The sequence below is a fragment of the Leopardus geoffroyi genome, chromosome D3, assembly GCF_018350155.1.
Source record: "Leopardus geoffroyi isolate Oge1 chromosome D3, O.geoffroyi_Oge1_pat1.0, whole genome shotgun sequence".
NCBI classification, from domain to species: Eukaryota; Metazoa; Chordata; class Mammalia; order Carnivora; family Felidae; genus Leopardus; species Leopardus geoffroyi.
This window is the reverse complement of record NC_059339.1, coordinates 19169294-19195509: the sequence shown is the minus strand read 5'-3', so window position 1 is coordinate 19195509 and position 26216 is coordinate 19169294. Positions and strand designations below refer to the sequence as shown.

The 26216-nt window shown below is 50.7% G+C and overlaps 1 protein-coding gene across 10 annotated transcripts in view; it reads right to left on the bottom strand.

Moving 5' to 3' along the window:
* Positions 1–26216, bottom strand: part of CABIN1 (calcineurin binding protein 1) — a 156702-nt gene that overhangs the window by 69373 nt on the left and 61113 nt on the right. For all 10 annotated transcript variants that reach the window (XM_045458949.1, XM_045458954.1, XM_045458948.1 and 7 more), the window contains 4 exons: positions 25494–25755; positions 18919–19179; positions 15384–15535; positions 13496–13674 (listed from right to left, as the gene is read on the bottom strand). In XM_045458949.1, the coding sequence (XP_045314905.1) occupies positions 13496–13674; positions 15384–15535; positions 18919–19179; positions 25494–25755 (854 nt within the window). The remainder of the gene's footprint in view (positions 1–13495; positions 13675–15383; positions 15536–18918; positions 19180–25493; positions 25756–26216) is intronic.

The window sequence follows — 26216 nt, the reverse complement described above, 5'->3', positions numbered from 1 at the left end:
GTGGAAACTTTTTTCCCTAAGGAACAAAAGCTTTAAGCCAGCTGGGGAGGTACAGCAAATCTTGCTGCCTCCAGGGTACAGGTGAAGACCCACTGCAGCTGTGGGAAGGGAAAAGAAAAACCTCCCGAGGGAGGGGCAGGAAGCCATTCAGGGCCCAAACATTTGAAGTCGCCCACAAATAGAAAAGCAAAGCCCCACTCCTGAGATGCAGGGACACAGTCTGCCTCAGTCTGTGGCTGGATAGAGACAAGAGAGAACCAGCCCTATCCCTACCCCAGGCTAACAAGCACAAGTAACACAAAACAGTCTACATAGGAAGAGGGGCAAGAATATGGAGAGAGACCGTCTTTGAGGTGTGTACAAAAGGCCTAAGGCTGAAGGTGGGAATGGAACACTGAGAAACCTTCTGGCAAATCAGCCCCCCTGTAAGCATAAGGTAAGGTCATAGGAATTTGAAGTCAGTGGTACACTAATGGTAACCACAGCAACAACAAAAACCAACCCCAGCTCAACTTCTGACTAGCCTAACTCCCCCTCCTAACAGACTAGAAAAGGAGAGAGAAGGCCATTCCCAGCATAAATATTACTTATTTCAGTTTCTTCCATCCTACACATAATATCTGATATTCACTATAAAAATGAGGCACACACACAAAAGAAAAGAAACATTGTCAAGAGAGAAAATAATCAACAGAACAAGGCTCAGAGATGACCCAGATGTTGGAACTACCTGATGGGAAATTTAAAATAACTAAGATTAGGGGCACCTGGCTGGCTCAGTCACTGGATCATATGACTCTTGATCTCAGGGTCATGAGTTCGAGCCCCACACTGGGTGGGTATAGAGATTAGTAAGTAAACAAACAGACAAACAAACAAATAAATAAAATACAGTTAAAAAATAACTAAGAATAATATGATCTATAAATGTAATTAGTATGCTAAAGGCTCTATTAGAAAAGGGGGACACAATCGCGAACAGACGGGGAATTTGAGGAGTAAGATGGAAACTATGAGCAAGACTCAAATAGAGATGCTGGAAATAAAAGTCACAATTAGAGACACAAAGAATGCCTTTGTCAAGCTTCTCAGCACACCTGATACAGCTGAGGGAAAAATAACCAAAACTTGAAGATAGGTCAGTAGAAATCATCCAAAGTGAGAGAAAGAGAGTGGAGGGGAAATCAGAACACAGCACACAAAAGCATCCAAACGATCTAACGTACTAATTAGAATCCCAGAAGGAAATGACACAGACACATGTCAGAAGAAGTATTTAAAGAGATAATGACAGAGAATTTTCCAAAAATAATGAAAGACATCAAATCATCAAGAGTTTCTGAGAACACCAAGCAGGGCAAAGACTCCTCCACACATTTAAAAAAACAAACAAAACAAAAACAACAACAAAAAACCATACCTAGATATCTCATACTCAAACTGCTACAAACCAAAGATAGAGGGGAAATCTCAAAAGCAGAGAAAGACACATCATATATGGAAGAACAAAGTTAGGAATTACAGCACACTTCTCATCAGAAACCATGCAAGTCAGACATCTTTAATGCTGAAAGAAAAAAAAAGTCCATCCCAAATTCTATATCCAGTGAAAATATCTCTCAAAAATGCAGGAGAAATAGACTTCGTCAGAAAACAAAAGCTAAGAGGATTCCTTACTATGAAATCTGAGTTATAAGAAATATTAAAGAAAGTTCTTCCGGTAGGATGAATTGAAACCAGACAGAAACTTGGATCCACATAAAGAAATGAAGTTCCTCAGAAATGGCTAAAGCAGTAACAAAAAAGACATTCTTTTTCTTCATGTTTAATTCCTCTAAAGTAGTACTGTCTAAAGCAAAAACGGGTAGCAGCCTATTGTGAGTTTACAGTGTATGTAAAAGTAAAATGAATGAAAACAAGGGTATAAAAAATGGGAGGTTCTTGGTTCTTTCACTGCCCATGAAGTAGTATAGTATCATTTGAAGGTGGGCTGTGATGACTTAAACATGTATTTTGTTAAGCCTAAGGCAGTCACTACATTTTTTTAAGAAGGTATAAATAAAAAGCCATTAATAGAGACAAAATGCAACCTTAAAATATAAAACTTTGTCGTTAACTTTGTGTATCTGAAGGGTGAAGCTCAATGAAATAGGAATCAAGAGAGCCAAGTTCAAGTTCCTCTTAGTGCCACTCACTAGTTATGTGACCTTGAACAGGTTAAGTCCCTTGCCCACCTATGAACTGCAACCACACATCCTTTCAGAGAGGTCCATGGCATAGGAGCTTCTGGGGACACAGGGAGAGAGGCAGACATGGCCTCCAAAACCCTCTAACTCTTTGCTCAACTACCTCAAATACTGGCAGCCCATTGGGAGGGCAGACATGAGCAGCCTGGTGGGCAAACAAACTTGTAACAATACTTGAAGTTGTTTCAACAAAATCAAAGGCCTGGACTCTGGGAGATCCAGGCTGCCTAAGTTTAAATCCTACTCAGTCACTTACTAGGCTGGAGAGACTATGCAATTGCCACAATTTCTTTACATTTCAATTTCCTCCTGTGTAAAACTGTGATATTACAAATGCCCACTTCACAGAATTATGAGGATTAAATACATTAGTACATGTAAAGTGCTTGAAATAGGGCCTGATACCCAATAAGTGTTCCAAAATATCAGCTCAATGACCAATAGTATTATTTCAGAGAACCTGGACCGATTGTTTTAGTAACGTCTCAAACTTGACATTACAGAGATTTTGCTCTGCATGGCAAAGGGTTCTGCTTATGCCAGGCTGAAGATCACACCTGAGTAGCACCATGCCGATGGGGTGGTAATCGCTTCTTATACACTGACATGACAGGGTCGTCCACAGCAGTCCTGCCTGCACAGAGGAACATGGAATTAGGCCTGTGCTTCCAAAGGCAGCTGTGCTGTTCCAGCCTCCTCACCCACGTCTGATCATAGAGCAGGGTTTGGAGACAGGGACCTCTCAGGCAGCCGCACAGAGCCTGCCGCAGCCCTTCCTCCTTAGCTGCCTTTGCAATGTCCGCTGCCCAGTAACGGTAGGTATCAGTCACAGCTGGGCTGGCGGAGCAGTAGAAACTGGGACATGAAGTGTATGTGAGACCCTTCAGCGACCAACACAGAAGCTCTGCGTCTCACTGCTGGGGGAGCAGGGACCTGACTGGACCCCTCTGCCTCACACTTAGTGAGGGGCTTTCCTGACTTGCAAGGCCAGACCCCAAGGCCCTGTGAGCACTGAATGGGGATTACCGGCAGGTCTGCTGCCCTCATGAGAGGTCCCAAACCCAATTCCCCAGTGTGAGGAGATCACTTCTCTCAGAGAAATGGCAGGGGCAGCCCATTTGCTGTCTATGTGGAAAGCGGACCCTTGGCTCCAGAGATCATACGGGGTCACTGCAGGAGCTCAGAAATCGGGAGTCTCAGACTCACATTCCAACCCCAGATCTGCATACTTGGGCTGCTCCAGGCCTCGCAATATGTTTGGCACGTTCTCTCTGCTCTGTTCCCAACAAACAAATAGGATCCCCATGGAGGCCTCCACATCCCAGTGCCTGGCACACAGGTGTGACAGCCCAGTGACCCATCCTGCAGTGCAGCATTTACTCTGGCCCTGACAAAGAGAACACCAATGGCTCGGACAAGTTGGTGGGCCATGCTCCTGCAGTGATGAAGTCCTTCTGATAGGCCAGGAGAGGTGCTTTCCACCAGCATCCAGAGCAGCTGTAGTCACTGCATGGCTGAGCAGCGCACCATGTGGCAAGCGTCCGGGAAGCGGGCCTAGCCAGGAAGATCTCACGAGAACTGGCTTGCTGCCTGATGAGCTCATGCACTCATAAGCTGTTGGGCTTTGGGCCTAAAGAATCGCTAATTTGCTGGAATCTCAGTTGTGATTATTACAAAAACCGAGGATTGGCTTAAGCAAACGGATATTTACTCCCAACGTGCTAATACCCTCCTGATGCTGCCTAGTGAGGGAACCTCTCATGCACCAGAGTGAGCAGGGAAGGCAGCAGACTGCCCTAAGAATGGTGTGGGCAAAAAAGGACCGCACTGGGCTTCAGGGGTGTTTGCTCCTCTGGGAGCAAATATTAGCAGGTAGAGCCTCTACTGAGACTCTTTAAAATAACATCCAGGGGCGCCTGGGTGGCGCAGTCGGTTAAGCGTCCGACTTCAGCCAGGTCACGATCTCGCGGTCCGTGAGTTCGAGCCCCGCGTCGGGCTCTGGGCTGATGGCTCAGAGCCTGGAGCCTGTTTCCGATTCTGTGTCTCCCTCTCTCACTGCCCCTCCCCCGTTCATGCTCTGTCTCTCTCTGTCCCAAAAATAAATAAACGTTGAAAAAAAAAAAAAAATTAATTAAAAAAAAAAAAAAATAACATCCACAGCGGGGTTGCCTGGGTGGCTCAGTCAGTTAAGCATCCAACTCTTGATCTCGGCTCAAGTCATGATCTCAAGGTTCATGGGATTGAGTCCCATGTCGGGTTCTGGGCTGACAATGTAGAGCCTGCTTGGGATTCTCACTCCTTCTGCCCCTCCCCCACTCCCCACTCTCTCTCCCAAAATAAGTAAATAAACATTAAAAAATAAATAAAATAAGGGCGCCTGGGTGGCTCAGCTGGTTGAGCGTCTGACTTTGGCTCAGGGCATGATCTCACAAGTTCGGGCCTCGCGTCGGGTTCTGTGCTGACAGCTCAGAGCCTGGAGCCTGCTTTGGATTCTGTCTCTCTCTCTCTCTCTCTCTCTCTCTCTCTCTGCCCTCCCCCACTCACTGTCTGTCTCTCAAAAATAAATAAACATTAAAAAAACTTTAAAATAAATAAATAAATAAAACATGGGGTGCCCGGGTGGCTCAGTCAGTTGAGCATCTCACTTCGGCTCAGGTCATGATCTCACAGTTTGTGGGTTCGAGCCCCGCGTCTGGCTCTGTGCTGACAGCTTGCTCAGTCTGCAGCCTGCTTCGGATTGTGTCTCCCTTCTTCTTCTCTGCCCCTCCCCCACTGATGCTCTGTCTCTCAAAAATAAATAAATGTTAAAAAGAAATTATTTTTAAATAAAAAAAAGAAAAGAAAAACAAAATAACATCCACAGCAACAACAGCCACAGCCAAGGAGCAGGACGCATGTAAGCACAGGGACTGTGACCAGGCCTCCCGCCCCAAGCCTCTCAGATATACACACAAGAACCCAGAACAGCCTGTCCTCTGAAAGGATGGAGAGAAAAAGCCAATATCAGCCCTGGGGTGGTTGGGGGGGGGGGGGGGGGCGGCGGCACCGTGGCGATTCTGGACAAGCCCTTACCCCAGGGGTGATCATGAATGAGCACCTAAGGAGCCCCGAGGAAGGCTGATGGTCGGGGGGTAGTGAAATAAGTCTAGAAACCGCCATGAGCCACCACAGTTCTGCAGTGCCCCCCTGCAGCTCAGAGCTGGAGAGGCAGGGGCTCTGCACACCGAGGTGCCCTGGCTGGAGCTGTGACCCCCCTACTCACCAGGCCTGTGAAGCAAGGGCATGGGTAATGTTCCTGCCCAACCCTGAGAGAGATGCAAATCTAGGAAACAGAGGATGGGCACATCACTGTAAATGAGAATCCAGAGCCAAGTTCTCTCTAATCTTTTCAAAGAGGGTAGGCACAAAGCTATTTAAAATCATCCTGAGGGGCGCCTGGGTGGCTCAGTTGGTTAAGCGTCCAACTTCGGCTCAGGTCATGATCTCACGGTCTGTGAGTTCGAGCCCCGCGTCGGGCTCTGTGCTGACAGCTCAGAGCCTGGAGCCTGCTTCGGATTCTGTGTCTCCCTCTCTCTCTGACCCTCCCCCATTCATGCTCTGTCTCTCTCTGTCTCAAAAATAAACAAACATTTAAAAAAAATAAAAATTAAAAAAAATAAAATAAAATCATCCTAAGTTTGAATACTAGGAAGCAACCGAGAACTTTGCACCAAGAAGCAAGTCAGATTAAAAGAAAACTAAATTCATTTCTTTTACACCAACAGGGTGAAAGAAAACAATGAAAATCTCTTAAAGAATGACTCTATCTCCTGGGCAGACAATGCCTCTGGGCAAAGCCCAGTCCACCTAAGCACATCCTGACTGCCTCCTGGCCAGCCGAATTCAGCACAGGCTCAAGCACCGCTGTGCACAGCCCAGAGACTAGCAGTGTGCCCTGATAAAGGGACGTGGGGAGCCCGTATGTGTGGAAGAGGTGGGGCAGTTCTGGCTTGGAGAGCACTCGGCTTCCATTGGCAGTGAACAGAGCTTCCTTCCAGGCCTGGCCATAGTCCCACCTTCTCCACGAAGCTGTCTATGGATAGCACATTCCTTATCTGGGACACTGTGGGCCAAGGGTCCAAATGAGCTGACGTACGGCTTTGTGTAACTGTGCACTGATGGCCAGGGGTGCTTCCTCCACATCCTAGAGGCCCACGTATAGGCTGGGCACTGTAGGACACCCCCAGGGTGCTGGCCTGTCCTGATGCTCAGAGAACCAGGTGGGTCTGCCGGTGCTCTGCAGGCAAAGGCTGCCAAGCCTGAAGGCAACGACAGCCCTCCCTTCTCTCACCTGCCTGCTGGAGCAGAGCCAGAGGGAGAGGGCAGGGCCAGGCAGAACTAGCTGGCTCCCTGCTTTGGCCACCTCCTGTAAGTTCTGCAGACTGGCCTGGGCTGGGGGTTTTCCTGGGCTCCTGGTCCTGAGGCGGGACAGGAGAGAGAAGGGAAGCTCTTCTGCACAAGAGACCCAGACTCAGGTGAAGAGCCAGACTTCCCACAGGGCTGGGCAGGACGGCCTTCCAGGGAAGCATGTACCTAAATGGGACTCCAGGGACTGCCCACAGGCCAGGTTCCTGATTTCCTTCAGGAGCTGCCTAGACATCAATAGGAAAGAAGATGCAATAGTGGACAGGCTCTACAGGCTACCTCTGCTCTGCTTCAGAATGTTCTTTTGAAAGTCTGCCCACACAAAACCTGCTCACACTAATTAATATTTGTGGCAAAATTATAAATATTTCACTCTCCTACTGTTAATCACTGGAATGTTTCACATCTATGCCTCTGGGCCACCCCAGCCCCTCCCCCCGAGTCTTTAGAGGGATGTTCGTCTGCCAGCCACTGCTGATGACACCCTCCACTTCTGAGGTGTGACCTGCAGAGCCAACTGCAAAGGAACGACAGCTGCGGATGCAGAAAGAAAGGGACCTGGCTTGGTGACAGAAAGGCTGTCCGTTCCAAGGAGTGTGAGAGCAGACTGTATTGCAAGAATTTGGAGTTTTTTGTTCAGGTTTGACTCAGCTCAAATCCCTTGAACATTCGTAGGATTTCCAGGCCAACCCAAAAGAGCTCTTTGCTTACAAGACACAAGCTTCCTGGTACATTTTCTCTACCTGCTCCAGCAGTTAGAACTAGAAATAGCTCACAACCACTTATTCCACCAGTTCAGTTCAATGAAAGTTTGAGGGGAAAGATGTGGTTGTATCATCAAAATCTGCAGCAACTCTGACTAGCGAGCCCTGAAAAGATCACAAATGTTCTGCCAACTAGAAACAACAGGTTTCTAAGAACAGTAAACTTGGGGGGAATCAATATTTTGAGTAATCTCTCAGCTGGACAAACCCTGCCCCAGTGGGTCCCTGATGACCACCAGGAAAGAACACATCCACTGGAAGCCAGGCTAGCTGTAAGGGAGGGACACCCTCTGGCAGGCCAAGGAGCCTGGACAGACGCCCAAGAGAAGAGACACCAGAAACACGAGGGCCCTTGAAAAGGAGGCAGACATACTGAGGCAACAGGCAGGCACAAGAGTATAACCATGGCCGTGCTCAGACAGCGGCGTCACCACTCTGGGCCTCTGAGGCTCATGCTCAGAGCTGGGAGAAGACTTGTCTTCATGTGCAGCTCTCACTGTGTAACCCTCACCATGCATCACTCTGTCACAAAGAGCCCCTGTGCCCCTATCTCGGACCCAGCTGGTTTCCCAAGCTCTCTCCCTGTAAGGTCTCTCTTCTGTACACCCCAGTGACCTCAGTCCAAACACTGTAGGGCCCTCCAACCTCCATGTCTTTGCTCCCAATGTCCCTCACCTGAAACGGCCCTGCAGGCCTCTCTGGAGGACTACCTCCTCCAGGAAGTCCTCCCAACCCACCAGGCCCCACAGTTAGCTCATGGCACCTTCTCATGGCACCAACTGCTGCCCCAAGACACCACCTAGGGACACACAGATCCAACCAGGCAGCGGGAATCAGGGTGCCCGTGTTGGCTTTCCTCGTGGGCCTTCTTCCTGCCCAGCACATAGCAGGCACTCAACATATACCATGACCAGCTACAGCCTGGAGAGGTTTCTTAAAAGTTAAGAATGGAGAGGAGAACAAAGGTGACTGGCTCTGCCCTCTGACAGCCTCCCTCCCTGCCCCAACATCAGTCCCCACCTTGCACGCAGGACAACCTAAGTGCCACTAGGAGCCTCTCCCACATTGAAAACATCTGTTCACAGCATATAGCTTGCCTACTGTGAGCTGACCTCTCCTTGACCCTGAGAAGGAAGGCTGGTGAGGACTGATGCCACATGCAGCCCCCTGCCCCAAGCCTGGACACCGTGGACTGCACACACAGGGCCCACCTCAGAGCATCTTGGCTACTGTACACAATGTACATTTTTACACACTTGTCCTTCTAAAGATAACTTGGTATCTTAGAGTCTGTTGCCTTTGTTACTTTTTTAAAGCCAGAAAGAACAAAACAATGGAAATACAGGACTGAGCCACCTGCCAGGCCAACGGGCAGTGGGAGGAGGCCACTGCTGCATCTGGCCAGAACTGAGAACATGGGCTGTGGGCAGAAGCCAAGCACATCAAACACACACTATCCAAATCACAGGACCAGCGATGTGGAGGAGCTCCTGGTCACAGGGGAAGCAGGGAGCCGGACTGAGGACTAAGCATGCGGTCTGCGCTGTCCCTTGAAGCGAGCCGTGACAGTGCAAGCAGAAAGACAAAGCCTGGAGAACAGAGTGTGGTCAGGGTTAGGGGCAGCACGGGCAATATTGGTGGAGGCAGTGTGGGTGAGCAGGCGAGGATGAGCACAGATGGCACACGACACAAACAGTGACAGTATGGTGGGTGAGGACGGATGGTCCCATGGGAACTTGCACAGGGCACCCTGGGCTCCCACGTGGCCCATACCCTACAACCTGGGGCTCAGGGCAGGCTCTGTTCGTGCTGTAAGTGGGGCCAGATGGGCATCCCGCAACCATGAACACCAGCCTCCACAGCTCCCGCTCTTCTGACCCCCAGCTTGTGCTCTTTCCACCCTTCGTAGTAAACACTGACACACCCCTTGGGCCTTGGCTAAGCTTTGCCTCCTCAGGAAGGCCTCCTATCCACCAAAGCCAGGCCAGGTCTCTTTGGGGTGGTTTCAGTTGCACCCTGACACTCAGTTGATTCACAGCTTCACACTTGCCTTCCCCAGAACCTGCAACAGGCACCAGAATTGTCCAATGCACCCAGCACAATGCTAATGGGCACTAGATAGGCATGGCCATGGGCTGGCTGAAGAACCCCACAGAAGGCTCAGCCTCAGACTGACCACAGGGCAAGACCTCTGCTCTCTGAGGCCCTTTCTGGCTCCGAGATTCTTGGCTCCGAGATTCTTGGGTAACATGGAGCAGGGCAGGCAGACAACAAGGGTCTTGGCAGTCCAAGAGAGCCACTATGTACACACCCCAAAGGCTGGCTGAGCTGGGCCAAGTTATGGACCAAGGTGTCCTGTAACAGCCCTGCTCCATAGGCCCTGCTACCGACAAACGTCCAACAAACAAAGCAGGGAAATGCACACAGATCCAGTCTCCATCAGGTCAGCGAGCACAGGACCTTCCCAGTGTTAGCCTCTTCTGGCCTGGGGTGGAAGGAACCTTAGACCCCCCCAATTCTCCCTCAGCTTCACCCCAGCTACCAGGCAGCCCTAGAAGAGTGTCCAATTGCCCTCAGCTTGGCTTCCTCCCAGGGAAGCAGGACCAATCGCCAAGCAAGTCAGCTATAAGGGCGGGACCACAGGCACCTCTCCCAGGGCCCAGCCCAGAGCAAGCACACACTGATATGACACGGGGCACAGTTACTCACACACGTGTTCACACACTCCATGCTGGGGAAGGGTATAAAATTTGTTCAGAAATCTCATTATGCTACGTTTGAACATGAGTAAACAGCAATCATTGTGAGACCCTTGAGGGTCACAATGTACTCCCTACGACTCCTTTACCTTGTCAGGAAGCATCAACACTAAGGATTTCAGCACTGAGACAAATCCCAAAATGGACGGGAGAAATAAGGCAGGCTGGGAAGAGTGGTCAGGCAGGGCTGCTTCATTCTCTCTCTCTCTCAGCTTGGCCAGAGGGCCCCTCTTCAGGTCAGCTATGGGCACACTCTCAGCCACCCCAAGAAGGGCTAGCTTTCATATCTGACAGTGATGGAGTCTCAGAGCAACTCAAGGGCCAATCCCAGAGTACCTTTTAGCCAGAGCTGTGGATAGGCTGCTGGAAGCTTCTAACCCTAGTGCAGGATGGCACAAGGGTGCAGATGCGACCAGTCAAGAGAGCAAAGAAGGTTTCTTCTAAGAAGCCATTATCAAATGTTGAGTTACCTACATAAAATCTGGAGCTATTTTTCTAAATCTCTTCTAAAAATTTACAGCAAATAAGAATTGACTCTAGCTGATTTTTTATTTTGAAGCTCAGGTATACAAAAGTAGAAGGGCAGCTCAAAGGTAGGGTATCCTAACCATACCTTAGGGAAGTCCTGATGCCTGGCTCCCTGTCTAGCTGATAACAAGTTAGCCTCTGACAGGCTCCAGGATACAGGAGACTTGGGCCCAGAAACCCAAAGGCCCAGCCCTGCTCAGAGGCTGCTGCTTCCAAGGACACTGCCTGTCCCTCTTCCAAAGCCACACAACTGGCCTGAGAGAGACAGGGTGCAAACTGAGGATGACAGGTCCCAGACGCGGGCCCCTCCTGCTATGCAGTGCTACATGGCCCTTGTGCCAGCTCTGATGACCTGGGGATGCCTGCGTCTAGGATGTGGTTACACTGTGCAAGCACCTTCCTTTAATACTCATGAGAAAAACGTTACTCCTGTTCACCAGGTGAAGAAACTGGCTCAGAGTCAAGTCCCTTACCCAAGGTGGCCACGCAAGGTAGCAGTGGGGCTGGGACTGAAATGCAGATCTCCCTGACTCCAACTTCCCTGTCTTACCTCGAGCGGGTCCCTGAACTGCTTCTCTTGGTCTGCACCAGGGCTAGAAGCACCCATCAGCCTTCCTGTAGAAGGGCTCAGTTATGGCCTGGAGTGAGCACTAATGCCCTGTCCTCCCACAACAGGAGAGCCATGGCTGGTCTCAGGCTGAAGAGTTGTGTGGAAAATGTGGGGCCACACGTTCTCCTCCCAGGGCTAGCAGGCCAGCCTGGTTGGGTCACAGGAGGCAGCAGAGGTGGGCAGTGCAGGCCTTGAGGCCACCAGCCTGACACCAGCAATCTGCTGCTTCTGCCAGAGCCAGGGCCTTTCCCTACGAGCTAGTGTAACAGCTGAATGGGCCACTTTAACATTCTAAGATAGGGCCCAAATATTTTCCTGTTGCAGACACTGCTTTCTTTCTGAGGTGAGGAGGGCAAGAGTTCTGAAAGCACCATGCAGCCAGGCCCGTGCAGAGCACAGCATGGCCAGTGCAGGGCTTCCTAGCACATTGGGCTGGGACTGGGCAAAGGTGGGCCATGGTTCCACATTGTTGACAGAAATCACTTTTAAAAAAGTATTTTTTTTTTCAATCATTAAAAAAATGCACAACCACTGAAACTATATTTGAGCCTATCTGAATGGCTCCCTCTGCAAACTCCCAGAGCAAATAACCATTATGTTGGCATTCAAGCCATGTCACCCCAGTGCCCGTCCCCAGCACTCTGCTTCCCTGCAGCTCCATGTGCACATGTGCGCACCAACATGGGACAGCTGGGCAGCGGTGCCAGGCAGCATCATGGTCCCTTTCTGCCTCCTTTCCTCTTTGCTTCTGGGGTGTGCCCACACCAGGGGAGCTACCTGCAGCTCTGTGCACTCATAGGGCCAAGCACAGTTCCTGCTAGCCAAGCTCAGCTCGAACCTGCAATGCTGGGAGAGGTGCCGGCCACAGGCCTGTGGACAGCAATGAGAGGCGTTCCTCTCTCACAAAAGCTGGCATGATGCTAAATCTTCACAGGAGTACCTGGCAGAAACTAATTTGCAGAGCAAGGATTGATATCCAGTGTGTTTTCTCAATATTTTCAAGAGTAAAAGGTTGGGAACAGGGTAGTTTTCCTGTTGAACCCGAGTTAAGTAAGATGGGGAGGGACCTGGCTTCAGGACATGTGCAGGACTGAATCCGCCCTCTGGGGCACAGGGAGGTGATGGAGCCACGCAGCAGCAGGCATTCAGATGCGCTCAGATCAGCAACCTCTCTCTCCACACCCTCCCCGTACCCTTCTCACAGGCCAAGCAGAATCCAGGAGGGGGCACTGCCAGTCTCCTCTCCTCTCCTATCTCCAAATCCTGGCCCAGAGGGGGCGGTGGGGTGCTGCCCATCTTCCTTCAGCACTTCTCTAAACCTGCTCTCACGCTCTTCTCACCCACAACATCTTACACTCCAGGAACCCATGCGACGGGCAAGGGGTGTCCCATGCCCGGAGGAAGGTAGGGCAAGGCCCGCTTCCCCACAGCCTGATGCGATCAGCGGCGTGTGAGCGAGGGCCTGCTTGTCTGTTGGCATTGTCATTGCTTCCCCAGGGCTCCACCTTAACGCCCTCTCAATCCACCAATTTGGTTCATTCCAGCAAATACTTTATCACAGCTTATCACTGTAAAGGTGAGGAGAACATGAAAAAATCAAGCTACGAGGTCAGCATGCGAGCCTCCTAATGTTAGTAAGAAATGTGGTTCAAAGGTCGCCACCTGCCATATCCCGTGTGAGATGGCCTCGTACGCGGTCCCAGCGGACTCCACCACCCCGTCTGCACTCCCAGGGGTGACAGACTCAGCACCAGTCACAGTCCTCCCACGGCTATCAGAGGATGTGCTGTAATAAGGCAGGCACAATGCCAGCGCCACTGGACTGATTGCACGGAGGTCACTCCAAGCAGCCTGCAGACCCCAAGAGCTAGTCCACGGTCTTTCCTGCCACATCCCCATTCCTGAGGTGGGAAGATGCAGGCTCATAGCTGTGAGATACCTTAGCCTTCCCTGCCCCTTCCCAGCCCCCAGGTGGGCCAGCTGGCAGGTGGCGACCCTGAGCATGTTTTGGAAGCACAGAATCACCGTGAGGCCATGAGGTTAATGAACAGCCGCAACATTGCCCGTGTCACCCCAGACCCAGCACCCCCCCTCACCAAAACAAAGCGAATCATCACCCGAAGCACCCTCCCCCTTGATTGGCGTGCCGCCCTGGGCTGGCAGTAGGGAGAACAGGGACTGTACCGTCCGGCGTCGCCTGCTGGTGGGGTTTTTTACATTTGACGTAATCGTGGTCAATCGGAGTAGCTGTGTAAGGTGGGGATGTCAGACCTGGGCCTGAGGAGGAGGGGAGGGAGGCTCCGGGGCCCGGCAGTGTCCCAGCTGAAGAGTGGGAGTCCTCATCCACCAGGCAGGCCTTCTCTCTGTGGGAAGATGGTTGGGGTGCAGGTCAGAATCTCCACATCCCACTGGAATGGGACGTGTGTTGGTCTGAGACAATCCTTCCTGACTGCTGAACCCCACACCATCTTCACGGGCTTCCTCTGCCCTTCCCAGGGCCCACTGCTCCCACACACCTCAGGTGACCTGCTCCTCTGGCTGGTGTCTCTTCAGCTGCTGAAGAAACTGCCCCCATGGCATCCCCTTGGGCTCCAGCCCCGAAAGACCACCGCCCAGCCATCTCAGGCCCCAGGGAGACTACAGGGGAGCTGACAAGCCCTTCCTCGGAAGCACCCACCCCACACCCTTCCACACCAAGTCAGCACCCTTCCATGTGATGCCTGAGGCTTGGTAGATTTAATTCTCGGTAAGATGCAGACAGAGAAAACATCTGAATTTACTGCAAGCTCTCGTGTGTACGAGGATATCTACTGTTGAACAAAAAAGTCAGAAACACCTGAAATGTTCCATCGAAATAGCTATAGAAAACATGATACACCCATGCTATGGAATAACATGTAGCAGAGACTATGGGTAGCCACTAGAAAGAATGGAGTGAATGGGGTATCATCTCTATGGTTTTGGTCCCAGTCCCTTTCTCAGGGGAATGTAAACTCGAGAATAACACCTTCAGTAGTTTGTTTTTATAAAATAAAAGAAACCCTACAATTGTACATGTAAATGTAAGTGTATATAAATGCACAGCTAATTGTTTGAGAAAATACATGAATAATGGTTAATTCTGGGGAGGAAAGGGGATTTGTCAAATTTTAGCCTATATGTTCATATATTGCCAAAATTTTCCATAACTAGAATATATCCATGTATTATTTGTATAATTAAAAAAAAATTTTAAAGGAGTTATGATCAATAAAAGAGAACATCATTGTACCTTGGGGGCCCTTTGCAACTAAAAAATGCACATCTATAATTTCTAGGGCACACTGTATCCACCTGGGTGACCTGTCACATGCATGCCCATCTCTCCTATAAGACAATGGGCCTCAAGGTCAGAGCCTGGGCACAGGTCTCTCTGGCACTTGGCTGAGCCCTGCACAGTGCCCAGCCAGGCAGGGAAGGGCACAGAGATGAGGCGAGCTGAGCTGAAGCTCCAAGATGTGGACACCAGGGTAAAAGAAGTCTGGGCCACAATCAAGGGAAGGCCCAAGGGTCCTCTCCACCCAGTGAGGGGACCATACCAGGGCCCTAGCATCCTCATGCTCTCTGCAACTACAGGAAGAGTCCATGCCTCTGATGTCCTTTCCTGTTTCTTGGGAGAACAGGCAGCAGACAGGTCCTCACAAGGCCCCCACTCTTGGTATAGGCCCTGGAAAAGGACCCAGGAGTAAGAGTCTGCAACATGAAAACTGCTTTCCTACAGTGTTCTACATAGGACAGAGCTGTGCCCCAGTGGCGATGGGGAGGAGCTGGCTTCTCCTTAGGGCCTGCCCCTGAGGATGGGGTGGTCCCAGGCATGGCCCCAGCGTGAGGTGACATGGGATTGCGCACTCAGCCTCTCCTTCTCAGATTCAACAGAAATACCTTAGTCCAGCAACCAGGAGTCTCCAGATGAGTTCCAGAGACTCAGTGAGCTCCGGTTTACTCAGCAGTAACCCCCCGAATGCCACCTTGCTGTAAATGAGCCATCAGGGTACACATGGGATAAGCTGCTAGGTGAAGAGGTGCTACTCACTTCTCTGAAGCTTTGGGCGTGTTCTTCTCCTCGCCCCTGGCAAAGGGTCCTTCTGCAGCCTCCTTCATGAAGTTGACCAGGACCTCTGCACTGACCCCAGAGTCGGGCTTCCCCAGGAGCTTCAAGATAGAAGCGTGGAGCCGGAAGTACACCTAGGAGAATCATACTTGGGTGTGAGCAGCCTTCCCAGTTGCTTAGGTCCGTTCCACAGGCCAATCAGCCACACTGGAAAAGGGCCACTGACCAAGAAGACAGGCCACCACACACTGCCTTTTTTCATTCGCTTTTAAATCAGCCAACCCATAACTCATTCAAAGCAAGCTCTGACAGTTAAAATGGACACAAACTCTCAGTATTCTAGCTTAAATGTTTAGCCAGTGATGCAGGCAAGTGGTGGTAAGATAATGAGAATAACAACCCTCACCTCTGCTCAGTGGGCATCTCCTCCCACCACAGCCCCTGCCACCCACTGTGTGCCCCTCTCCTGGCGCCCATACAAAGTGAGCCTCCACACCTGTCTCCCACCACACTCCAGACTCCTGAGTGAGAACAGTTGATTTCTGAGGCGCAGAACAGTTGATTTCTGTCTGTGTGCCTGCACCTGGGCAAGCTGGGTGCTGTAGGCCTAGAGAAGCTTGCCCAGGAGGTACAGGGTGAGGGGAAGAAGGCACGCCGCATCATTCAGGGCCCTGTGCTTTTCTTCAGTTCCTTAAGTTCTCACCACAATCCTCCACTTACAAATGTCTGAGGTAAGATGCCCAAATCCCCACAACCAGGAAAGGCCAGGGCCACGTTAAACTCTGGTCCGCCCTGCCCTCTACTGCTCCCAAGTAAATGCCACATCAGACACAGACACCTCTACAGGTCACTTGGCCTGACTTTCGCATCCACCTGTGGGTGCAGTGTGAGCTCCCGCCTGTGGCACAGACTCCCACAGGTGGCACAAGGAGTGTTACGAACGCTGGGAAACCCTGTGGCTGCAGGCCCTGATTAACCAGCCTCTCTCACGCAGAGGTGGTTCTCAAGAGAGGCTGCCAAGGACCATGCAGGTGAGATTGCCAGAGGGTATGGCCCAGGCAGCATTCTCAAGAGGCCATCCTGGACAGAGGGGCCCACACCCAGAGCCCCTCCACCGCTAGCCCGCCTGTGGCCCCAAGTAATTAACCAGAGCAACTCCATTTTTAGGCACAGAAAACCTCTGGGCACACACACATGCCCAGGTGGCCCTGCCAGAAGAGCATAAAGTATTCAATTGGCAAAGTTTAACCAAGTGGCAGGTTCAGTATTTTGAATCCGGGTTCAACAGCAGAGGTGAGTTTTCACCAGGTCAGGGTTAAAGTCTGAAGAGAAATGTCACTTTTAAAGGAAGATATCCACAGGTTGCAGCTGAATGCCTGTTCTCCTGAGAGCCGGCATGGTGTTCTGGGTCTCAGTTCCTTACCTGTTAAGTCCCTGGACCCCACAGGCACACCATCCTGCCTGCTCATTGGTTCTATCAGGCAGCAGCAGAAGCCAAAAGTCAAAGAAACACCGTGGAAGAAAAACACAGTTGTCGTTTTCCTGAGGGCTGGGCTACCTCCCGCACACGGGTTGGGTGCTACACGAGGGCCCTGGGTGCAGGGGATCTGGCCCCAACCGCCCTTCTCTTCTGCTGCTGAATAACTTAGGGCAAGTCACACTAGTCCTCTAGGTCTCAGCCTTCTCAGCCCGAGTGGAAAGCATGAAAGAGCTGTAGTGGGAAGGACGTGGGGCTTGGGGCTGGGAATGACGGCAACCAGGAAGCTGCTGAAGACGTGCTCAGTACGAAAGTGAACTACACTTTATCATGAACCCTATGAAGATGGTCCCTGAAAAGCTGCCGTCAACCACTCGGCAGGCATCATTTTTCAAAGGCAAATTTTTAAAAATGAGACTTTTCTGCTTGTTCACACAAGCAAATATTGGAAAGAGAATACTAACATGGTTGAGGGAAAACAGACATGCTAATTGATCAGTATAACCTTTCAGGGCCATAGGACACTGCGGATGCAACACTAAATGACCCTTGAAAATCCCCTGTAAGTGCTCCCTGATATGCATGCAAGAGCAGGCCCTGCCTGTACCCTGTTGAGGAAGAAGTGGAAGAGAAGTGCACCCTGCATTGGGCTCCACACTGACAGTGCGGGGCCTGCTTGGGATTCTCTCTCTCCCCCTCTCTCGCTCTGCTCTTCCCCTATGCACTCTCACTCTCCTGCTCTCTCTCTCAAAATAAATAAATAAACTTAAAAAAAAATGCCAGTTGCAAAACGGTATGAAAATGTTACTACGTATCTCTATGTCAATAGGGGAAAAATCTAGAAAGATAAATACATGCCCAGACTGTTAATAGGGATTATTGGGTTAAGAGGATAGGATCACTGGGGACTTTAGCTTTTTATTTTAAACACTCCTGAATGTTTGACAGGCACCTGGGTGGCTCGGTTGGTTGAGTGTCCAACTTCGGCTAAGGTCATAATCTCATGATCATGGTTCATGAGCTTGAGCCCTATGTTGGGCTTTGTGTTGATGGCGTGGAACCTGCTTTGGATTTTCTGTCTCTCTCTCTCTCTCTCTCTCTCTCTCTGCCCCTCCCCAGCTCTCTCTCTCTCTCTAAAAAAATAAATATTAAAAAAAATTTTTTTTAATTTAAACACTTCCGAACGTTTGATTCTTATATATATTTTAACCATGAATGTGTGTTAATTTTATAATCAGAAAAAAAGTATATAAAGGTAGACAAGGCATAATAAACAAGCAGATTCTACCCCAAACTCCAAGAAGCTGGCTGGGCACATGGGACTGGCAGGCACTGGGCACGCAGCCTCAGAAAGGGCAAAGCTAAAGTGGTCTGGAAGCAGCAAGTCCTGGGCCAGGCCAAGTATATCTGGATCCTCACCCGTGTGCTTAGTTTCCTCCCTACAAAATGTGCTGGCTGCAGCCTCCCAGCCTGCCTCACAGGACTGCCCTGAGCATCGGGGAGAGTGTGGAGTTGTGTGTTCCAGATATCGTAAAAGCAAATCTGAGCTGTAAACAACTGCTCTTCTCTTGAGGAGCAGCGCAAGACCCAAGTCTGGGGTCAAGAAAACAGGCTACTCCCTTGGCCCTGTCCTGCCAAGCTGGGTGCTCTGGGCATACCCTATGGCCTCGCCAGGGACAAGGGCACCTAGCCTTCTCCTGCCACCCTGCAGTGTGGATGCCCTGGGCACTGGGAGATGCTGTGCTGCACTGATGTCATCACTGAGTCAGGTTCTTGGAACCTACATGTGCTAAGGAAGAAAGATGATTTTCTTCTGGGAGATACAAATAAGACACTCCTCTCCCAGAAAGGATAGTAAGCACTCCTTAAAAGAGAGAGGAAAGGCCGCTTTAATTTAATTGCACACAAAGCTGCTGAACACAGAGAAGTTTCCAGCGGGTTGCATGGGAGTCACTGGGACCTCATGCCCCATCCCCAGGGAGACAGAGAGACTGGCCCACCCCTGCCCTGCTTCCCTGCCCTCGGCCAGCACAGTGTCACCTCCAGGGCCTCCATGGCCAACTCAGGTGGGTTGTGGTAGTGGATCTTCTTGGGGTAGCGGGCAGCCTCTTCGTGCAAGTAGTGGCCAGCCTGTCTATAGTGCAGCAGGTAAACAGCGGGAGGCTGCTGCTGCTTCTCGGCGACCTTGCCCAGCATGTAGTGGATGAGCCACTCTTCCTCATCACCGTCGCCCTCACAGCGGGCCGCCGACGTGAAACAGTGCCTGGCTGTCTCCAGCATGCTGTCGCGCCGGCCCTCCATCTGGAATGAGACCACGAGACGAGGCTGGGCTTAGCCCACGGTCTGACCCTGCACAAGATCATGCCTTATCCCATAGGGAAGCCCTGCTGCCTTCCTTGCGAAATTTATCATCTTGTCAACAACCCTGAGACACAGAAGTGTTATCACCATTTCATAGCTGAGGACAGTGTGGAGAGGCCTAGGGACGCCCCCCGCCCCCCACACCAAAGTACACATCAAGTAAGGCACAGAGCTGGACTGAAACCAGGTCACCTCATGTCAACTCCAGTGTCCTTTCTTTTATTTCCCCCCAGCCCACCCTGAAGGACACAGTTTAGGAGATTATGAAGTACCTACTGACCCCCTTCTTAAGGTCCCAACTACAACCCTCACTGTGGTTGCAGTGAGGGCCTGTGCCTGGGAAGGGGAGACAGCATCAGGCTGGGGCTGCCAGGAAAGCCAGGCCAACAGTGGCCGAGAACACCGAGAGCCAGTGCCAATGTTCTGAGATAAGCCCCCTCACCTACACGCGGTGAGCACTTTTCTCACCTGCTCACTAGGATGGGCAAGCAGAGCTAGACACGATGTACACCCCCAACACCTAGCAACACAGCACTGAAGAGGATGTACACCCCTGGGGTACCATGGGACTTCCCACCCTGTCCTCTGCACCCTTCCGGAAGGACCTTACAAAAGGGTAGATTCCTAAGCCCCACCCAAGACCCACTGCCTTGGAGCTGTGCCTCCAGCCACCCTCTCACACACCAAAAGGTGGAAACAGCTAGGACAGAAGATCAACCTCTAAGATGCTTTCCAATTTTTTCTAGTCCCTGAATGAGGGCTATGGGCCAGCACCTAGGTGTCACTGACGTGAGATGTCAGCCAACAAGTATGTGCATCCCTTCATCCCAGAACTCCTGGGCTAGGAGCTGGAAGAAACCCTGACTTGTGTGGGGCCACAGGGGCAGCTGTTCCCAGCACCGCAGCTCTCTGGGCCCTCATCTCCATGGCTCTCGCTCAGAGGCAGGGAGGCTGCAACCTCTTCTAGTCTCATCTCGGGTACCAGAGGAAGGGAGAGACTGCAGGCACCAGGCTCTGCCTGCAGCCTGTGAGAGCAGTACCCATGCCCCACTGCAGCAATAGCCCTGGGGCCAACACAAAGCAGCCTGGTGCTACCCCAGTGCTCTGCAAAACACTTCCTGGGAAAGAAAATTACCACCTAGGGATGCCTGGGTGCCTCAGTTGGTTAAGTGTTCAACTCTTGGTTTTGGCTCAGGTCACGATCTCACAGTTCATGAGTTTGAGCCCCATATAAGGCTTTGTGTTGACAGCGTGGAGACTGCTTGGGACTCTTTTCTCCTCCTCTCTCTCTCTCTCTCTGCCCTTCCCCAGCTTGCTCTGTCTCTCTCAAAATAAATAAATAAGCTTAAAAAAAAAAAAGAAAAGAAAAGAAAGAAATTACCACCTAAGAATCATGAGACCATCAACGGGTGGGGCACCTGGGTGGCTCAGTCAGTTGAGCATCTGACTCTTGATTTCGGCTCAGGCCATGATCCCAGGTCATGAGATCAAGCCCCGCATAGGGCTCCACACTGAGCATGGAGTCTGCTTAAGATTCTCTCTCTCTCTCTCTCTCTCTCTCTCTCTCTCTCCCTCTATCCCTCTCCCATGCTAGCACTCTTTCTCTCTACAAATCAATAAATAAAATGAAAAAGAAAAGAGACCATCAATGAGTGAGATATGATAGAAAGAACCACAGTGTAGGACCAGAACACAGCACAAGCCAAGTGGCTCCATCATACCCCTCCAAAATTAGATTCTGTAGCAGATCTAAGTATAAGGCAAACACTTCAGTGGAGTCTTGTTATGACTGCTCTGTAACTACGTGGTCTTAACCAAGTCACTAGCCTTCTGCCCACCCAGCTCTGCCACTGAAGGTCATACAGCCACCTACTGAGACAGGAAGGGCAACTGTGAAGAGCCCCATCTAAACTGACACCTAGCATAGATCCCCACCAAGAGGCCAACACCCTCCCTGCCCCACATAAAGCACATGCTACCAGAGTTCCTGTCTTTTGTAGCTGTGCCAGTCAGAACACTTCAGACAGAACAGGAGGGATGGCCACTGAGGATCCAGCATGTTCCAGAGCTCTGCCAGACACCCTCACACCTCCTCTCCATCCAAGAGCGAGATGTGCACCCTCTGCTGTGGCACCTCATTCACCCCATGGCCAGGGTCCCTGGCCCAGGGCCAGCCCATAAGAGGGACTAAGGAGATATCAGTTCATACAATACTGCCATACACGAGGAATGGTCAGCCCAATTACAACCAAAACCACAGCAGAAACATCAAGTTCCTCCCTCAGGACACACAGAAGGTTCTGGCTCCAAAGCCACTGCCCTTGCCTGAGAATGGACAATAAGGGAAAGCATTGGTTTTCCTAAAACAGACACCTTTGGCAAGTTTGCAGGCAGAAGCTGAAGAACACAGCAGCTTATATAGCTATTAACACGTGCCCTACAGCTCATCTGATCAGACACAAGAAACCCAAACATAGCTCTAGCAACCAAGGAAGGGGCTGTGTCCCCATGACATACTTCATAGTAGGAAACTGCCTTGCCAGCGATGGAAAAAAAACAGGAGGCATAGGGCAGCGCTGCGAGGCAGTGTTCACGCTGGATAACAATGCAAAACCTCCTTCCTTCCCTGTCTGCTGAGACACCTGCATGCCTAGTGGATTTCCATCTCTCCTGCCACCACCTTACATTCTGGGAAGATGGCCTGGCAGCCCAGTTTCAGGTCCTGCGATACCTGGGCCAATGGCTTCGACTGGATCCGAATGGAGTTCAACCACAGAGGCTGTGAGCTATGCAGGAGAAAGAACAAGCAAAGGAAAGAGGTGTGCAGGGAGTCAACCTGTGTCTCCTGTCGGTCGCCCACTCTCTGCCCTTCCTGCCCCTTCCTAGGGGAGTCACAAGTTCCCTCCTCTAGGGGAGTTCTACAAATGAAACCCTCAAGTGCCAATGGCAGAAAAGGAATTCTGACTTCTCCTCATATTTACTTCCTGGAAAACCTCTATTCTGCTAAATCCCACTGGGCATCACTGATGGAGGATTAGAGACAGAATCCCAAGGTCCGTGCTCCACCCACCCCAGTGAGTCCCAGTAGAGGATAATAGTCGGTGCTCCTCGTACTGCCAGGATCCATTTCCCAGCCTGCTCAGCCCTGAGGCTGAGTAATAACAGCAATAACAGAATAACAGTAATAACAGAAGGGAGGGAGGGGCCCTTGCGCAGGGCAGTCACCAAGAAATAGGGCTGCATGGCATGGGAAGAGCTCAACATGGTGCTGAGTGAAAAGGAAGCTCAATGCCATACACAGCATGACAGCATTTAGGCTAGAGGAAAGAACAGATAAATCATGGCATTCTTTCTAGGAGTACATGTATACATAAATAACTGTATTTTATTTTTTTTTTTTAAGTCTGGAAAGATAAACTGTAGGTTGCTCTGAAGCAGGAGTGAAATGAGGGGGTGGGACAAAAAGGTTTTAGCTTTGTCTTTACTGTTGCCAATTGTTTTAAAGAAGGTGTTTCTTCGTATAATTGAAGAGGGGTTTCTATAAGTGTTAAACAAGGGTCATGCTGCTCTTCTCTCCCCCGTTTTCTTCCAGGGTTTGGCCCAGTCACAGAACCCGACACCTGTCTCTGGTCAGCTGGTTAGCAGGGTCCCTCATGGCCATGCTGCCCTTCCCTCCACCTGTGTCCTCTGCCACTGGTGCCAGGCCTATCCCCTGGATGCTGCATGTAAACCACCCAGGGACCCTGTTAAAGTGCAGCTTTTGACTATGAGTCCCTGATGCAGCCTTTTAACAGCTCCCCACCCCCTCCAACCCCCCCGAAAGAGGTTCTGATGCCCAGTCAGGTGTGGAAGCTACTGTCCTTGCTGACCTACTTGAGCAGAGAAAGAGAGGGAAAAACCTTAGGGCCAAGGTGCCCAGAGTCTGGAACCCTGAGACAACTGTCCTGGGCTCAGGAGGCAGTGACACCCAGAGCTCATGGGAAGAAGGTGAGGTCACTGGCATTCCTAAACAGTAGCCCCAGATGGTGCTTCCAGCTTACCCTCGTCAAGTATGGGTGCTGTGCAGAGACTGGGAAATGTGTGGAAACAGAAGGGTAGCCTTTTTAAGGCTTTCCCAAAGTGTATCGCACAGCACACCGATGTCCAGCAGGACTTTGTGTGAGAAATCCGAGGCCCCCATGGCTGTCGACACAGGGTGACAACAGTCATCACAGCAGGGGAACATTCAGATGAGCCTGTGCTCTTATAGCACATCCACCCAGCATTTTCACTAAGGTCCATCCCTGCCAGCTCACTTCATTAGTTTTGTAGTCTGTCTCTTGCTGATTTTCACATCAAGTCTGATGGTATAATGCACACCTATTGCAAAGTTAAACTGCAAATTTTGCAAAAGAGGTGGGACTTTGCAAAAGATGCGGGATTTCATGAAGCTGATGAAAGTAATGTGGGCAAAGCCTTTGCACATGAGCACCAGGCACAATTAACATGGATGACAACTGCCCAAAGGGAGGACTGCTGGTCAAGGAAGAGACCGCAACACACACTTCTAAGGCCCAAAGATGTCAGAGAATCCTGGGAGAGGGAAATAGCTCTCAAGTATTTCTGCAAAAGTAGCTGTCGAAATTTAGGCTGCCCAGGTGAAGGAGCGTCATAGCGTGCTATCATAAACTATTAGAAAATTAAGCTCCCCTCAAACCAACCAAACTCAATCATTCTTGGTTCGTTTGAAGAATTAACACATCCTTGTGATCACCAAAGCCCTAGTAACATAAGACTTAGGAGTTATTTTCATTATTATTTAATTACTAAGATAAAGTCCCAATCACACCTTTACCAGGGTAACTGAGCCCCACCGTAAGTGGATTCACATTGTGACCCTTTGCTAGTGCTGACAGCAGCCCCTCCCCTTCTTCTCTGTGCTGTTGGGTAGGGATGTCACCCACATACAAAAGGGGTGACATTTATGTCATTATTACATTCTCATTTATGCTTTTTAAGTTTACTTATTTATTTTGAGAGAGAGAGGGAGAGAGAGAATAACCAGGGGAGGGACAGAGAGAGAGGGGGACAGAGGATCCAAAGCAGGCTCTGAGCTGACAGCAGACAGCCCAATGCAGGGCTTGAACTCACAAACTATGAGACCATGACCTGAGCTGAAGTTGGATGCTCAACCAATTGAGCCACCCAGGCACCCTTCATTTATGCTTTTCCATACCAATTGAATTTTTAACACCAAGGACACCTCACTTTCATATAAAATCAGTAAAAGCAACAAAGAGCTGTTACCTCTTTGCAGTACAAGGCTAGGACTTCCCCTACTTAGCACAATGCTAGGAGGCCAGGGTCACTGTGAGGCCAAGCATTCTGGGAGCCTGCCGCTGAAGAGTGGCAGGTGTCGGAATCGGGGGCTGGGTATGACAACAGAGGTCCACTCTCGAGGACACAGACTATCAGAGGACAGCAGTGGCAAAGCTGTAGCTGAAAGCCTCAGTTGAAAACCTTCTCTTACTGGGTTCCCTCAACAACCCAATGGCAGCATGAAGAAGGTCATCATCTCATTTGGGTTTTGACCACATTTGATCACTAGAAGAAACAGGCCCCTTCCGCACTCTGCTCTCCTAGGAAACCCTTCTGGATTGTCATCTTACTGCCACACCAGCCTCAAAAATGTCATGTGACCCCTTCATTTCCAATTCAAGGAGCCAAGGCCCACAGGCCAGACACCCAGCAACCTGCACTAGGGGAGTACCCTACCAAGATGGACTTCAAAATTCCCAAGAAGTTCCTTTGAAGGGAACAAGGAAGGGGCGCGTTGGTAGCTCAGTCAGTTAAGGTCTGACTCGAACTCAGCTCAGGTCTTGATCTCAGGGCCCCACACGGGGCTCCACACTGGGCATGAAGCCTACTTAAAGAATAAATAAAATGAAGTAAAATAAAACATGAAGGGAACTGGAAATAGACAGCTACTTCTGGTGGCCAACACCCCTTCCCTGCCTCTCAACTGCTGGAAAACTGATGGCTGACCAGCCAGATCATAAGAACCTGGCCTTGAATTCACCAATGCCAGACTGGGTGTCTAAAGACCAGGGACTAAGCTGTCACTGACCACAGTATGGCTTCAGTTTCACGAGAAGGATCATCCATGAGCTCCCAGCATGGTTGTGAGGACAAGTGCAAAAAACAGATAGGACAGAACTTGGCCACCTGAGGGCACTTGGGTGGGATGGCAGCCCTTCTGCAGAGCCCCTCCTCACCTGCTGTACGAGCTCAGGGGGCAGCTCAGCTCTCCACTGCTTCAGCTGGCGTGAGGCAAAGGAGTGCAAGGCATAGGACATGGTGCCATACTCGATCCACAGGGACAGGTTGGAGCTGTCGATCTCCAGGGCCCGCCGGAAACAGTTCAGGACAGGTGTGGCGTGCTTCCAGATGGGACCATCACTCTTCAGCTCATTGGAGTTCAGTTTGTCCTGAATGCGACTGGCCCGGGCCAGGGCCATGCCTGCCCAGGAATCAAACCTGCAGTCATGACAAAAGCACCAGTAAACACACAGCTGCCCTTACAGCACTGTAGACATGGTAGCCTGGGCAAGGCACCCAGGCCCCAGGGGAGTGGTCCCAGGCCATGACCCAGAGCCCAGCTCCACCACTCATGGACTCCATGTTTCTAAGCTATGAAATATGGCTAAGAAAACCCATATCAAGAAAGCTGAGCTGCTGGGACACCACAAGACATGTATTTTAGGTCATTCAGCATCCCGCAGGTACTCAGTAAGTGCTCTAAGAGAATCCCCATGGACTCGAGCCCAAATTATGCTAACATGGTGAGCTCTTGGACTCTGCTCCCCTTTGCTTCCCTGCTTGGAGGGGTTACCCAAAGAATGTCTCTGATGGAAAGGAAAAGGGGTGCTTTACAAGGCATGGCCCATCCAAGGTGACAGGGAGGCTCTCATCCAGCTGCCACCTCACCTAACCCCGCA